General features: G+C 44.3%; 1 protein-coding gene across 13 annotated transcripts in view; it reads right to left on the bottom strand.

Annotated features, from left to right (window-relative positions):
- The window catches only part of LOC135896760 (SRRM2 protein homolog rsr-2-like), a 249,410-nt gene that overhangs the window by 59,099 nt on the left and 174,634 nt on the right, over positions 1-15,677 (bottom strand). For all 13 annotated transcript variants that reach the window (XM_065425259.2, XM_065425263.2, XM_065425261.2 and 10 more), the window contains one exon: positions 14,676-14,962. In XM_065425259.2, coding sequence (XP_065281331.1) covers positions 14,676-14,962 — 287 coding nt within the window. The remainder of the gene's footprint in view (positions 1-14,675; positions 14,963-15,677) is intronic.

Here is a 15,677-nt window from a genome sequence, read left to right as displayed (position 1 = left end):
ACATTCCTTGCTGTGAACACCACAACTGTTTTGCTTGAGGCAGACCCCTCAACTACTATTCCAAACCACAAGAGCATGTAAACGACACCGTCTGGAAAGTGCGACTGTGTGGCATCCCCACAAGCACAAAGGTTATATGCTTACATTTCTCCGAGCTTGTGGCTGGTACAACCGCAGAAAGAAGGTTGAAAGAAAGAAGAGGCAGGTGTAGAAAGGGTGAAAGAGAAAAAAGCCACTCCTCCGTTGCTAGGCAACACTCGTCTGCGCGGAGCATGTGCTCGTAAAACCTGATGCGTCGTCACTTCTGCAATAATGTCCCCTTCAAACGTTTTTTTTTCTTCCGGCGCCATGTCAGGTTTTCCAAACCAGTGTGTCGTGGTGTCCGCTTTCTGTGCCTCATCGTCTGCTAGCCAACTGTTCCGGCTGCCATAAAGGATTTGTGGAGAAATAAAAATCCCCAGATCTCGGAATATTATAGTGAAATATTAAGCGCATACAAGGGACAAGGACACAGTGAAGGAGGACAAATGAGTGCCAACTCGCCCAACTATCAGTTCTGTTGCAGTTTATTTCTAGTACCGAGGGCTCTTTTCCATGTCGTATTCTTCCTCTCGCTAACCTAGCTGTCTTAGCTTCACTAATCGCACTATGTGTGTGCCGAGCAAGAGTGGCCTCTTGACATAAAAAAAACTACGAATTCTTACCAACTCCCCAAACTATCATTTCTGCTGCAGCTCGGAATTAGTTCGTAGTGCTGCGGCGTTGTTAACATGATTCAGAAACTGAATAATGGTGTTCTGAAGTTCGCAGTACCGAAATATTCTGAAGCACCTTTACATAGAAACTTTAAGCTGTCAGCAGGGGATTTCTGAAAATTTTGTTAATCTAAAAAGTCAGGAATGTGGTTTTCCTAGAAACAAGTTTTCACTGTACTATCTGGTCGATGAGAAAGCAGCGATAACATCATTGCTATTTGTTGTCATTTCAGACTGCCTTGACATACAGAATCTGGGTCAGCATATAACTTCTGAGTTCCAGAAGAATTTCAAAGAATCATTTTCTGGAATTTGAAAACTGCCCTACTTTTCTGATGCACCTTCATTCATCCCACTAGAGGATTAGAAGAACTTTTTAACTTGGTGCATGAAGAAGACTACAGTCTGTGTGGAATGGAATTATTTTGCCAGTTTGCACAGTAAAAGTGCGTGCGATGGCGTTGATGGCTCTTTCAAACGTTTAGCGGCTAGAGAAAGCCTTGAAGACCTTTCAAAGCTCACATCATGACCTCCTGCCAGTTGCTAGAATGGGCGAAACAGCAAGTGAAAGTGACTGTAGCCTTGTGGGCACAAAAAGACGTAGATAGAAACAACAGCAGCAGCAGCAGCAGCAGCAGCAGCAGCAGCAGCAGCAGCAGCAGCAGCAGCAGCAGCAATAAAAAATGAATTTGTGTCATGCTTTTAAAGGGCCCCTCATCAGCTCAGGCCATATTGAGCTGACAAGTGCCGTGCATACAATGCATGCTAACAATCATATCTGCGAAGTATTACATCGCTATGTGCCGCGGAAACAGCTGAAATTTAAAACCGAAACCGCTTGTCCTTCTCGCGGGCGCCACTTCAAGCTGGAGGGATGACAAATATGTGCTTGTGCGCTTACGTACATGTCTTTGCTGTGATGTCGCTCTTAGTGACTTGTGACTTGGAGAATTATCCAAGGCAACATCTGTTATTTGTGTAGTATGTTGCTAGGAAAATATAAATTAATTAAATTATGGGGTTTTAAATGCCAAAACCACGTTCCTATTATGAGGTACGCAGTAGTGGGGGACTCCAGAAATTTGGACCACCTGGGGTTCATTAACATGCACCTACATCTAAGTACAAAGGTGTTTTCGCATTTCGTCCCCATCTAAATGCGGCCGCCGTGGCCGGTGTGTCTGCCTCAGTATATGTGCAGCACAGACTTATGATGCTAATCAGCTGTCCTTGTGCACAGCATGCAAAATCGTGCGCTGCACAAAACGAGACAATCGCAACAACTCGCACGTGACACTGTTCACGGAAGTGCGCCGCGCCACAAGAAAGTGAGAAAAAAAAAAAATGACGGTGGGGCCCCTGGCGTGCGCATCACACGATCCTCGAGCAGGGAAGGAACGCAGGGAAGGAATTTCGCTTGCGGAGGCTAGACAAGGCAAGTGTAGAAAGTGCCTCTCTTGCCAGCGGCACTCACCTCCTGAAATCACGGGTTCATGGCACCGAAATACAGTAATCCCTCGTTATAACGAAATAGCTTTGCCCGAAGCGCACAAGGTTGATCCGCTTAGAGTGAAGTGGTGAGCGGAGTTAATACAGCCAACGAATTAGTCTCATGCAGGCATAGAACAGGCAACAGAAGTACCAACCCTATGACCGATGACCGTCTAGTAACGGGTGCTAAGCGAGTGGGAGTGCGTCCAGCTGTTTGCCGTGGAGCAAACGCAAGCTGTCAAATTTCATGGTGCAGCGCGCCCAAACCGTTAATTTCGGTCACAATCGCATCGCTGGTGTCCCCCGCGATAGAATCCACACGAATATAGTGTTCCTGACGCTTTGTGATGCCAGAAAACTGCAGTCTTTTGGATGCCGAAAAGTGGCCAAAAGACCGTGGGTAGACTTGTGCCATAGCATTCCATGAGGTGCACTCAATGAGCAAAATTTTACAGCTCTAAAGAACACTTATGGTGCTGAAACATTCCGAAAAGCACAAAAGAGATGTCCCTTCAATTATAAGTGCCATGTTTGAAACGAGGAGCTATCTGAACATCAGACCAATCAAATCGATTAACGCTGTGCAAACAAGGGAACATCAAAAGCAGTGCGTGTGAAAATTAAGCGTAGAAGCATGTGCGAAGATTGGGCCGCTTAGCCATCGGAAGGCACGCCGATTGCATCGAATACTCGAGTTCACACACACACAGATACGTGTAGTTCGAAGCTTTCTACCTACATGCGAGCACGCAGACCAACTTGGCATGCATGCTGGCGGTAGTTGCAGCTGGTCGATCACGGGTCTGAACGCCGTCTCAACAGCAGTCAATCTAACCCGTGAGAGTGATCTCATGACCGATCACTGGTGAGCAAACTGTGGGGACATATTAGCGACAAGCTTTCCGTGATGATTTGCGGCCCGTTGTGACATCAGTATGTGGCAAATTTTCGTCCCAGCCAGACAATTGACCAAACTGTCTAGCCCATTAGCCCTAATTGGAGCTGCGCCGTTGAGTGTCGGTGACTAAAGTTACAGTTACCGAATCAACGCAGATATATTCACAGTGATCGCACGACTCTCGCCGTCTCGCCTAGTAGAACTTACTGTTGGGCTAGTTGCTAACGTGCCATATTGAAGTAATTAGGTGCAACTTAGCATTCCTGCATTGAACACACACACATACACTGTGTGTGTGGGGTGTTCTTGAGTGAAACTATCTCGCCAACGAAAGTGAGGGCATGGGACAACCACTGCGTGTTGCAAATAGCGTACGGTGCCACCTCTTATGGCGAACGTCGTTCATAGGTGCACCACAGTTTCTTTTCGTATCTTTATGAGCGACCCGTCAGAAGAGTAGCTTTGGATTTACGTGGTGGGCTCAAAAATATTGTGACAGTGCACTGACCTCTGGCTGCAGACGCATTTACACAGACAAAAAAGAGTCGTGCGAACATGCCTTGATGATGGCCCTCCCGATTTCAGAACTCATCGTGCTGATGCATGTGGTGACGTGATGCTGCTGATGCCTGTTGCACAGATAAATGAGATGACGATAACTCACAGAAACCACCTGTCATAAAGATGGAAAAACCCTACGGTTTTTCCATCTTATGACATGACATTATGACGGTAAACTGGAAAGCAATACTTTCTAAGAAGTAGAAGACTGTTATTAAGCCCAGTATGGTCCACTACTAAACTGAAAACCCCATTGGTATTTAGGGCAACTTCGCCCCTGTTTTTCAGCTTCAGAGGAAACACTTAATTCTACTGTCGATAAAAATTCCTTACAGGCTTTTGTACATGAACAGAGTTATCAGTACTGGCATACTAATTTGACGTTCCCTTTAATAAGAGTAGAACATACTATACATATCTAAATTAATAGGTACCCAAGTTACTGATAGCTAGCAAGATTTTTGCTAAGTAATATGATTAGCCTCCCGAGCATGTGCAGCATACTGCACAAGATTTGGAAGCACAGAAGCTTGCGTAAAATTTTTTTTATACTCGATGTTCAGCATGTCTTTCTTGATTCGATTTGATATCTCGATTCAAAATTTGCTATTTGGAATTCGCACACCTAGAAAAAAGCCCTTTCACTGCTTTAACAGCCATATCAAAGCATGCATTGCAGAGCAGACATACTTCAGCTCAACGACCCACGGTTGGAGCAGTGACCAAATCTAACTTTTCTTCCTCGCTTAAAACAAAGAAAAATCTGATTATGACAAATTCTTAGGTTTCCTTCTAAGAAATACACAACATTTGATATATTTAGATGGAACACCTCAATATGTAATTTGCTGCTGAAAACATGCCACAAGTGTAATTTTCTTAACTTCAAAGCCATTTTAACTCCCACATTTGGCAGCTCTTGCATGCTAAACTATTTTAAGCAATTGTCTGGACACAAAGCCACATGGAAAGGTTAACGAAAAGATTGAAAAAATTTTCTTTTTATAAATGTATCTTGAAAATGCCGCAAATTGGCCCCTTTGCCACCATTATAAATATGCCAAAACTAAAGCTGGGGATGATGAATAGTACGCTGGCGTATTATGCCGGTCTCCGAATTTTCGGCGTCAGAGCACCGGCACTCAACTTGATCCTGGTGCCCCTTTGGCTAAGTTGTGACGCAACCGGGAACCTTGTCTGGCAATAACATTGGGCTACTGCTCTCGCCTGTTCATGCGTCCCTGGACATAAAGGTCCGCCTCTGAATTACTCCCTTGGGCACGGTGCTGATAACAGCAGTGGAAATTACTCTCCGTACTTTTCCAGGTTAGTTACCTTAATGGTGCTTTTTGCATTAGAAGTGACAGCGGGTGTCTTGTTTTGGTACCATGCACAGTGAAGTTGCTTGGAACATATAGAAGTACGTTGCTTGTTGCTTTGCGACTGTGTTGTGCTTTGTTGAAGATGCTGTTGTTGATTACAGGTGACATAACATATAACCCTGGGCCTGATCTTGATTTGTTAGCTAATAAATAACTAGTAGCTAATAGTTAATAGTTAGCTAATAAATAACTAGTAGCTAGTTAGCTAATAATATAATTAGTAGGCCCCAGAAAATGCCATGAAAATCCAAGATGTCACAGCCCCCAGGTGCGGGAACTTAAGTAGGCGTCGCAACACGTATTTCGTTTTTGCACTTTTTCTGGCTTACCAAACGTCTTATCGTTGTAAGAGTGGTGTTTTCGGTGTTGTAGAACGGTAATTTACTGATGCAAAAGAAATCATTTTTCACTTTGGTATCCCTTTAAGGTCAAGCAAACCATTCAAGCATCTGCACACAAGCTAAAGGAAGCTGCATTTTCCATCCGAGAAGACTTTTCGCCATTGACACCAGAAGCTAGAAAAAAGTCAATTGAGTTTGCAAAAAGTAAAAAAAAAAAGCCTTTCAAGCTGTCTGTGGACAAGATTCGCATGAAAAAAAAAAAAGAAGCTACACCTATGAACACTCCACTAAAAAAATCGTTTCATTTTCCAGATAGCAAGCTCAGACTATTTGTCTGAAAAAACCCAGCCAAAACCACCAGTATGTTTATTAACACCGCCTTTCACTAAAATTCCTAGCCTGCTGCCCAAGCGCAATCTGGTTTGCTCTTTCCTTGAAGATACCTAATCTGGTATACCTTTTACTGAGACGTGGCTGCATCCCAATATAACAACAACATATTTTGTGCTGTCAGGATTGGGGGCTCAATCCCATCGTCCGTGGTCCTTTGCCAAGATTGGAGTACGGCATGAATTCGGAGGTAGCTGGCCCATGCCGTCGTCCAACTTATTTACGCTGAGATCGTTGATGAAGTGAAGAACTGCTTCTCATCGAGAACGAGGAAAAAGGGTTTATTTACAGAAATTAAATCAGTCTAACATGACTGCTTGAGAAAAAGAGTATTAGTCCAACAGGACTGCATGAGAGAAGTGACTCAGTCTAACATGACTGCTCAAGAGAAGTGTCCTCAGCATTCGCACAACCACAGTTTTTATACACTCGATCCGCCGGTCCTACGACGCGGCGACTGTTCGTTTACTCATCACCAACTCGCCGCGGCTCTGCAGATCAGTTTACAGACACAAAGGCAACCGCGCTCTGATGCCCGACGACGGCGTTGGCGGGGTGCCGAAGCGTGAGACGCACCAAAATACGTTGTCCCCACGGCAGCTTGTCCATGCGTGTCAAATCAGCTCCGCGTTGGGGAACTCCGGAATCATTGTTCACACACGCCGAACTAGTCCCGTCACAATGTCGATGGGGCGGGTGGAAGGCGGCGGATTCCAGCGCAAAGGCCGCTTCTTTGAACGCCTCCCAGCTGCAGCGACGGAGAGGGAGAGGTGCGCGTCGTGTCGCCCTGTCGTAACTGTGTGGCAATCTTGTTTCGCAGCTCGCCATTCTTGACAGTGCCAACACTCTGTATAATGTATACAGACATGACCGCACCAAAAAGAGAAAGAGGTGGTGACGTTCTTGGGGCTATCAAAAAGGCTGTTTCGTCCTTCATTGTTCGTACCGATTGTGATCTAGAGATTGTCTGAGTTGCATGTTCGTCCCCATACGTTAAGATATTAATCTGACTGCCCACCAGATCAGGATCACATTTTTGTTAAACAGCTGCGCAACAGTATTAAAAGTGCTATCGAGCAATTTTCCGCGAATAACATTTATATTTTCGGTGAATTTAATCTGCTGGATAATGATTGATCCCAGCTGTCTTCTACGAATTGATCTACAGCTGAGTTTGTTAACTAAGCATTAGATCCTATTTCAGGTAGTGTGTGAGCCCACACGAGGCTTAAATGTCCTCGATCTGTTATTGACTAATGTTCCCGAAACAGCTAACCCCATTCGTGTGGGAAGTATTACGTCGGACAGTCGGGCAGATGCATAAATGATAGACTGCGCGAACACAAAAATAAAGTCGACAAACTTGTATCAGATGGGTTTCTCTCCCTTCATTGTAAGCAACATAAGTGCTCCCCTCTCTTCGAATCAACAACCATTACCGGTAGAAACAAGTGCGAACTCACTAGACTTATAATAGAAGCCGAGCAGATTGATGCCCTAGGGGTTTCATGTATCAGCAAACCATCATTGGCTCTCTCTGAAAAAGAACTGAAATTTTTGCGCATGGCTTAACATATCACAAAATGTATCGCTCTGATTGTTAATCTGTTCACGTGGCTGCGACTCATGTTGTCTGAGTGTATAAGTACGACCTGGTTTTCGACAATAAACAGTGTTGGAAGTTAGCGCTGTGTGTGTCCCTTTGTGTCTTCTCTTGTACCGTCTTTGAATCGCGCTACCATACTCCCCTTGAAGATGCATTACCAACAAGCCCACATTGCAACCCCCATTTCTTGTCTGGAAGGTTTCAATGACCATAAGTTGCTGCATTTCCATGTTTATAATGTTACCATTTGCAGGCGTAGCGGTCAAACAAATCCATGATTATAATAAGGGTAACTATGTTGATATGAACACTGATCTAACTAAGTTTTTAGTGATACATTCCTACCCATTTTTTCCTGTTCATTTAATGAAAACTGGGTGCTCTTTAATGACACTCTTTTAGCATTAGTTGATAAGTACATTCCATTAATTACAATTACTAATGATAATCCTAAACCCTAGTTTAAGAAGCATCTTCGTACTTTACGTAACCGAAAAAAACACCTGTATACACAAACTAAAAATTTGAGCTGTCCTTCTGCATGGGCTCGTCACAAAGATTACCTAAGGAATTACATTGCCGAAATAATCTAAGCTAAAAACAAGTATTACTCATGTGACCTATCCTTCCATCTTAAGGCAGACCCGAAAAAAGGTTTTGGTGGACGATTGCTCCTGATTGTCTCACCCACAATGTAATGCTCTTTAACGATGACCAGACAGTGACGTCCTATCAACAATCTGCATTCGAGTTTAACAGGTATTCACCATTTAAGATTATTAACGAGTGCAAATTGTTCCGAATCATGATTTTCGATCTATGGTGCTAATTAACATTACAGCAGAAGAGATAGCAAAACTAATCTCAAATCTCAAAGTACCTTCTTTCACAGGCATAGATAACACAAATTCCAAGATACTAAAGAATACCTTGTCCATCTCTAACCAAACCCTTTGCATCATTTTCACGCAATCGTTATCATTAGGACTGCTCCTGAATAGTTCAAAAGTGTTAACAGGAATCCCTAGGAAAATTACCGCCCTATCTCACTAACCTGCATCTGTTGCAAATAGCTCAAATATATAATGGCATCTAATATTTTAACCACCTAGAATCCAACAACTGCTTTAATAATCAGCACAGGTTCAGAAAATTCCTTTCGTGCAACACACTGCTAGTTGAATTCACATCAGACTTGAATTTTAACGTGGATAATAACCTTCAAACTGATTGCATCTATCTAGACTACTCTAGAGCATTCGATTGTGTTGCTCACTGTCGGCTCATTTCAAAATGATTTGCTCTTGGACTTGACTCACTAACGCTATCTTAGCTTCGAAATTTTTTGAGACTTCGTTGGTAGTTAGCAGTATTAAATTCTTCTTCACTTTCTGACGTGACCTCTGGAGTGTCACAAGGTAGCATTTTGGGTCCTCTGCCTTTTCTAATTTACATTAATGATTTACCCTCTAACATTTCCTCCTGCATGCAACTATTTGGCGATGATTGAATTATATGTAGAGCTATTAAAAGTGCCAATGCCATCTGCCTTCAAAACGATCTTAACCAAAGCCATTCCTGGTGTTGTAATTGGCTAATGACCCTCAACTCATCAAACTGCAAAGTAGTCTCGTTTTCTTGTACGCAATCAAATTCAAACTTTTCCTACTCAATAAACAGCACTCCAGTGGCTTGGGCGCAGTCACATAAGTACTTGGGCTTAAATCTCAGGTCCAATCGTTCATGGAAAACCCATATCATTAGCATATGCACTAAGCATCACAAACACTAGGTTACTTAAGTAGAAACCTATGTCCCTCATCTGCTAGCACATGCAAATTAGCTTATGTAACCTTCGTCTGTCCGCAGCTTGAATTCGCCTAATCCATGTGGTCACCTCAAGATTACGCAGTTTCAATGTCAGAAGCAGTACAAAACATATCCCCCAGATTCATTACATCCAACTACGACCAGTACTCTAGTGTCACTTGAATTAAAGCAGACCTAACTCTTCAAGCATTATGTACACAGAAAACAATCGTGTTGTTATGCCTGATACACAAGTACGTTCACGGAACAAAACAAATTGCCCCTTGTAACCCCACTGCGTACTTCTAGACGTTCATAATCGTTTCAGCCTCAAACAAATGTTTGGTAGAACCAAAGCTTTTAATTTCTCAGCGTTGCCACAAGCCACTGCACTCTGGAATGATCTTCCTGACAGCCTTGTCTTGTAAAGTTGTGTTTTAAGTATTGTATGGAATTTTTAGTCATTAATACATTTATTTGTTCCTGTTCATGCTTTATGTAATTTTGTTGTATTTCATTCCCTATCACTCAGTGTTCCTATTGGAACCTGTGGTGTATTCATAAATAAATAAACACAGTTAAGTAATCGAGATGAGTTTTTCAACTTTTCTTACATTAAGCTTCATTTTCTGAGCTTTTCTTTTTCTTTTGGACACTTTCCTTTGAAGGTAAAATTGAAATGGATGTCACGTTTGGCACGGAATGCCCTAGTTTCTATGCCTTTGTCAAGAGAAAGTGACAATTGATAGTGGCTGAAACGTGTGGCATGACATCACACATTTCATGAAAACAACGCATTCTACAGCAAAGCTGTTAACCCTTTGAGGGTCGAATTATTTTGAAGAAAAATTTCCCGGGTGGTCAAATTATTTTATTACGGATATTGAATGTACAAGATGTATAAAGTCGGGAATAAATAGTAAAAAAAATTAGGGAACAGTAGTTTGGTGTCGGCATCACTCAGAACTGCAATATGTTCAATAGTATTTTAGAGTGTGGTACTCCTTGAAACACGAGTCTCCGCGCAGCCGCAGAGAGCGAGAATACTTCATGAGCGGCGGTGATAAACGAGCTAAGAGCCGTGCTAATCAAGATAAAAATCAACTTCCGCCGCCCCTGCGATAGCGTGCCGACAAAGATAAAAATCACGTTACGCGCGCCTCCGTTGCGGCGGAACCGAAACCGCGAAAGCGCGTTGCCGCTGAGAGCGAGAATACCTCGCGAGCGGCGGTTATAAACAAGCTAAGAGCAGCGCCAATCAAGATAGAAATCAACTTCCACAGCATTTGCAAGAGAGTGCTGACAAAGAGAAAAATTACGTTTCACGCGCCTCCGTTGCGACCACACGGCGAAACCGAAACCGCAAAAGGGGTGTGGCCGCAGTCTGCGCGACGCGCTGAAGCTTGAAGTCAGTTCTGTTTATCTCCCCAAGAAGGTAGCACAAATTTCAAACGCTTCTTGTAAGACCTAAGAGGTGGCAGCACCTCCCAGCAAGCGTGCATCGTCATTATGGCGCGAAATTTCAAACGGAGGGTCGAAACCGTACCCGTACGGCGAAGACCTTGCGGGACAGAAAACCGCCGCCGTACATGTATGGCAAAAACCGTCAAAGGGTTAAAAGGACTCTTAGTTGAAATCAAGAAAAAGAAATGGGCATGGGCAGGGCATGTGATGAGGAGGGAAGATAACCGATGGTCATTAAGGGTTACGGACTCGATTCCAAGGGAAGGGAAGCGTAGCAGGGGGTGGCAGAAAGTTAGGTGGGCGGATGAGATTAATAAGTTTACAGGGTCAACATGGCCACAATTAGTACATGACCGGGGTTGTTGGAGAAGTATGGGAGAGGCCTTTGCCCTGCAGTGGGCGTAACCAGGCTGATGATGATGATATTTATCAGTACAACCCTGTCATGGACGATAACTTAATAATATTTGGGGTTTTACGTGCCAAAACCACTTTCTGATTATGAGGCACGCCGTAGTGGAGGACTCCGGAAATTTAGACCACTTGGGGTTCTTTAACGTGCACCTAAATCTAAGCACACGGGCGTTTTCGCATTTCGCCCCCATCTAAATGCGGCCGCCGTGGCCGGGATTCGATCCCGTGACCTCGTGCTCAGCAGCCCAACACCATAGCCACTGAGCAACCACGGCGGGTTCACCAAAATTTATAACTCTGCGCTTTACGTCCATGCTTTCCTGCGTGCCAATGACATTTGCTTGTATGAGCATGCACGTGAGGCTGCTACGAGCTGCAAAAAAAGGAAAAAATAAAAGCAAATTGATCTAAAACAATGTGTTAATAGCCGTACGAGTACATGGTTTGTTTGTAAGAGTAAACTCATTTTTTCATTCAGAACAGAGCTTATGGGCCCAAACTTCTACAGTCATCACCATGGTGTTTCATATAAAGTCCAAGCGAGATAACATCATGGCTGTATGCTGTGCGTGCGAGCGTGAGCCAAGGACAGTGGCTTGATGTCATGCACGCAAGGGAGGAAACAAGGCACGCCACCTTCGATCACATGCAAAGCACCGGGGCGGTCCACACCGGTGGCTGCTGTGTATGGCGTGGCGGAGTGCGAACATCTTGAAAACGATCTGTGATGAGGGACAGTCTAGGTGTGCCGAGGGGCGATAGTTCCGTGGGTGATGCATTCTCAATGTTTAGTTCGCGCTGAAGCGAGAGGCAGCACAAAGGAAAATTTGCTCGCTGCTGGCGCCTCACTTCCTCAAGCCAGCGTTTTGACAGTGAAAGTCCGCTATCATCGTGTGAGATTTGTTTCTGTTTGACTGTGTGCACATGACACCATGCTTGTTAATTTAGCTGGTAAGGGATTGTTTACAAGTTTCTATGGCCAATAAAACTACTATCCTTGCTTAGTATAGCTGTCTAATAATTTGCTACTGTAATCGATGCTTCGCCTTTCGGGCAAAACTGTGACTTTTTTCTATCCTAAAATTGGCCTTGGCCGGATAATTAGAACTTGATCAGTCTGCATGCATGACCCCTATGGTGACCCCAACAGCAACCCCTTTACTGGCAGCATCTGTCTCGGCAGAGCTTAGGGAACAGTGAATTCAATGAACAAACCAGGGTGTCTACCAAGTTGACATCTCCAAATTCCCTGAGTGTCCCAGGTTTTCCCTGAGCACCTTTGCAAAATTCCCTGAATGAGCCAGAACTTTGTTTTATGTCAAGACAGGCTGACACCATGTTGCTCGATGCTGTCACTCTCTGTAAGCATGTTGAAACAAAAGATGACTTAATCCAGTTTGAATAGTAAGGAGTAATATCTATTTTATTTAAAAAGGAAACGGAGGGAACAGCGAAAACAATGGTAAAACCCATTTCAAATTGTCGAACATTTTCAAATACGAATGAAAAGGAGATGCATACATAAGTAAATATATTTCAATACGAGCTATTTCTATCAACTGATAGCAAGCTCATCGGTATGGGGCCTGAACTTTGCCGCAAATAGGATTCTCACTCAGTAGCTGGAAAATCAACCTCAACTGTGCTGACATACTCTCAGCCCGTACGCAACATCTCAGTGTTGGGTTTCACTGCTTTAAAGAGTGTATTTTGGTTTGAATGAGTGACACCCGCATCTCGGCATCAGCCAACACTGTTTTTTGAGCTCAAGCTCCTTCGTAGAGGCGGTGGCATGCTTCCTTTCCCATTAATTCCTCAGTCTGTTGGTCCTTCTGCCGCAACAACTCTGAAAAATCGGGCAGTCCGAAAAAAATGAATGCATGTCTTTAACTGCCCTTAAGGGCTAAAATTGCCACAGGCACGTCTGTAAGAGCTCTTAAAGCCGGCCAGTACATTTATTAGGCATATCGGTGCTCGTATTGTGACAGGAGACGACAGTGCACGCATGTATAATTAAGGAATACATACTGTGTCCCGTGACATTTGCCCCTTCCCATGCTTATCCTTCACCGCTTAACACTGCTGTACTACGGCAAAGCTAACTTTCGGAGACTGGCACTAGGCAACGCGCTGTGCTCTGCGAGCTTCGAAGCCAATTGCGAGAATTACAGAGCCGCAGTCAATGCCATTGCTGACAGCGGCAAATTTTTTCAATGAAAAACACAGCACTGCACAGCAAGAAGCTTAATAGCGAACGTAGAAGCAGCTAGACCTAACGTTGCCTCGGTGGTGGCTACGGCTGTCAGCGGATCTGCGTGCGAGAGTGCCGGTTCGAGGCGGCGAGATAATCAAAATGGCGGCGGCGGTGGGTTTGATTAATTCTATTTTAGACCTGCAGTCAGGTCAATATACATTGACAATATGGAGTACGTGGTGGTACCGCAAAGCCGTGCGAATTATCGGGCATGTTTGAAAAATCGGGTGTCTGGGAAATCGATTAACTACTCTGGCCATACTTTGTGCCGATGACACGGCGTCAATGACAATTCGTTGCAATTCCTCTGTTACTCGAGCCAGCATTAACATGACTTTCGTCCCCTTTCAATAAAGTTACAGCTAATTTTTCCTAAAGGACGCACAAATTCCCGAGTTTTCCCTGAGTATTTACAGACTATTCAAATTCCCAGAGAATTCCCGGTTTTCCCCATTGGTAGACACCCTGACAAACGTCATCTCCCATTGAGAATGCCTATTTTCAGTCTGTCCTACGAAGATTTGCAAGCAATCACGGGAGCTCGCAATGTCTGAATATGGTATTTACCCGATTCTAACATGTGCCCCCCCCCCTCCCAAGAAAATTAAATAACCGCGTTCGTATGCTTTAACGCATAACACGACAGTATTGCGGCAAAGCTGAATTTAGGCAACCAGTTGCTACTGTGCAGCACATTAGACCCTTCGCCATTTTTCCTGCGCAATAGACTGGTGCACATTAGATTTCTACTTTGTTTAGGAGTTTCAATGTTATCTCTATGTTAGGCCTCTAATTTGGACACGCAAAAAGCGGGCATGCGTTTGATTCAGGAGCACGCTAGAATCAGGCAAATACTGCCAAATGAATGAGCGGTGTGCTTTGAAAATGTTTTTTCTGCATCTTGTTTAATTCAACCCACCGGATAAAATCAGTTTTGGTGGTCCCATCAGGGCTGAATTACGGAAGTTGACTATAATTCACAATTTTTGTTTCTAATGTCACATTTAAGTGGCTCCACTTTGGAGGTCAGCTAGGAGGACTCAAATCAGCAAACCTTTTCAGGTACTGCATTTGGGCCTTTTGGTTAAGATCAATTTTAGTTTGGGCAACATACCAAGCACCTCAGTATTTGCGTTCTCGTGCCATGAGCATCCTGTCAGCGTTTCACTGGTGTCGGCTTCGGCAGCCACGCACCTACTGGAGATCCCACCTGCTGCTAGCCTAAAGTGCTATGATTTGTCAATTATGGTGAACTGCCAAGGCCAAACAGCTGCTATTCTGGCATCCTCTGCATCTAGTGGTTGACTAACCTTTTTTGTAGCTCCTCCTCCTCCTCGGTAGATGATGAAGATGAGCTGAACTGCTCAGAGGACGACTCGTTGCTGGTCTCTCTACGAGACTTGCGCTTCTTCTTGGCAGTGCGCCTCCGGCGGTGGCTGGGTGGTGCCGAGTCGCTGCTCGACGAGCGGGTGGCGTGCACCTTGCGGCCACGCGCCTCCGACTGGCTGCTGTCGCTGTGTGCCACCACTCGCCGGTGCTTGTCTCCACTGGTCAGCGGCTTCTTGTGCCGTTCCTCGTCCTCATCGTGATGCCGTTTCTGCAGCGTCCAATTATCCCCACTGGGTCAGACATGAGACAGCCAAACGGCTCGCCACATAGACCATGTGAGACTAGCTCAATTAAGATGCATACAGTTGCTACTACTTGGGCCATTTAAAGTAGAAACTACTGTTTCACCCTCTTGGTGTCAAAAAGGATTGTGCCTTGTCAGTGCGGTTGTTAGCTACATTAACTTGTGTGCATGTGGCAGCAGAAGAAATACAGTTGAACCTGCTTACAGAGGTATCCAAGTGCTAAGAAATTATCATAGTCAGAACCAATAATTGTTATAACGGGGATTCATGAAAAAAACAGAGGATAAGCATTCAAATATCTTAATTAGACAAAAAGAATTTACTGGTTTTAGCAATACAGTAGACTTCCATTAATTTGATCTTGACTGAGCGTCCCGACCAGTGCCGATGCATTTCTACGGGCCCAAACTTTCATTATTTCCACCCTAAAATAGGCCTTCGCCAAATAATCTAAATTTGAACAGTCAGTATGCACGTACCCGACTCCTATCGTGACCTCAATAGCGACAGCATCTGACAGTGTCAGCATCTGCCTCAGCGGAGTTCAGCGCACAGCGAATGTGTCAAACATTTTCGGCCTGCCATAGTAAGATATTCAAGTAATAATGATGGCTCACAATGTCTGATTATGGCGTTTATCCGATTCTAATGCGTGCTTTTTTTCCCCGAGAAAATTGG

Source organism: Dermacentor albipictus, chromosome 2 (assembly GCF_038994185.2).
Source record: "Dermacentor albipictus isolate Rhodes 1998 colony chromosome 2, USDA_Dalb.pri_finalv2, whole genome shotgun sequence".
NCBI classification, from domain to species: Eukaryota; Metazoa; Arthropoda; class Arachnida; order Ixodida; family Ixodidae; genus Dermacentor; species Dermacentor albipictus.
This window is presented reverse-complemented; position numbering and strand designations above follow the sequence as displayed.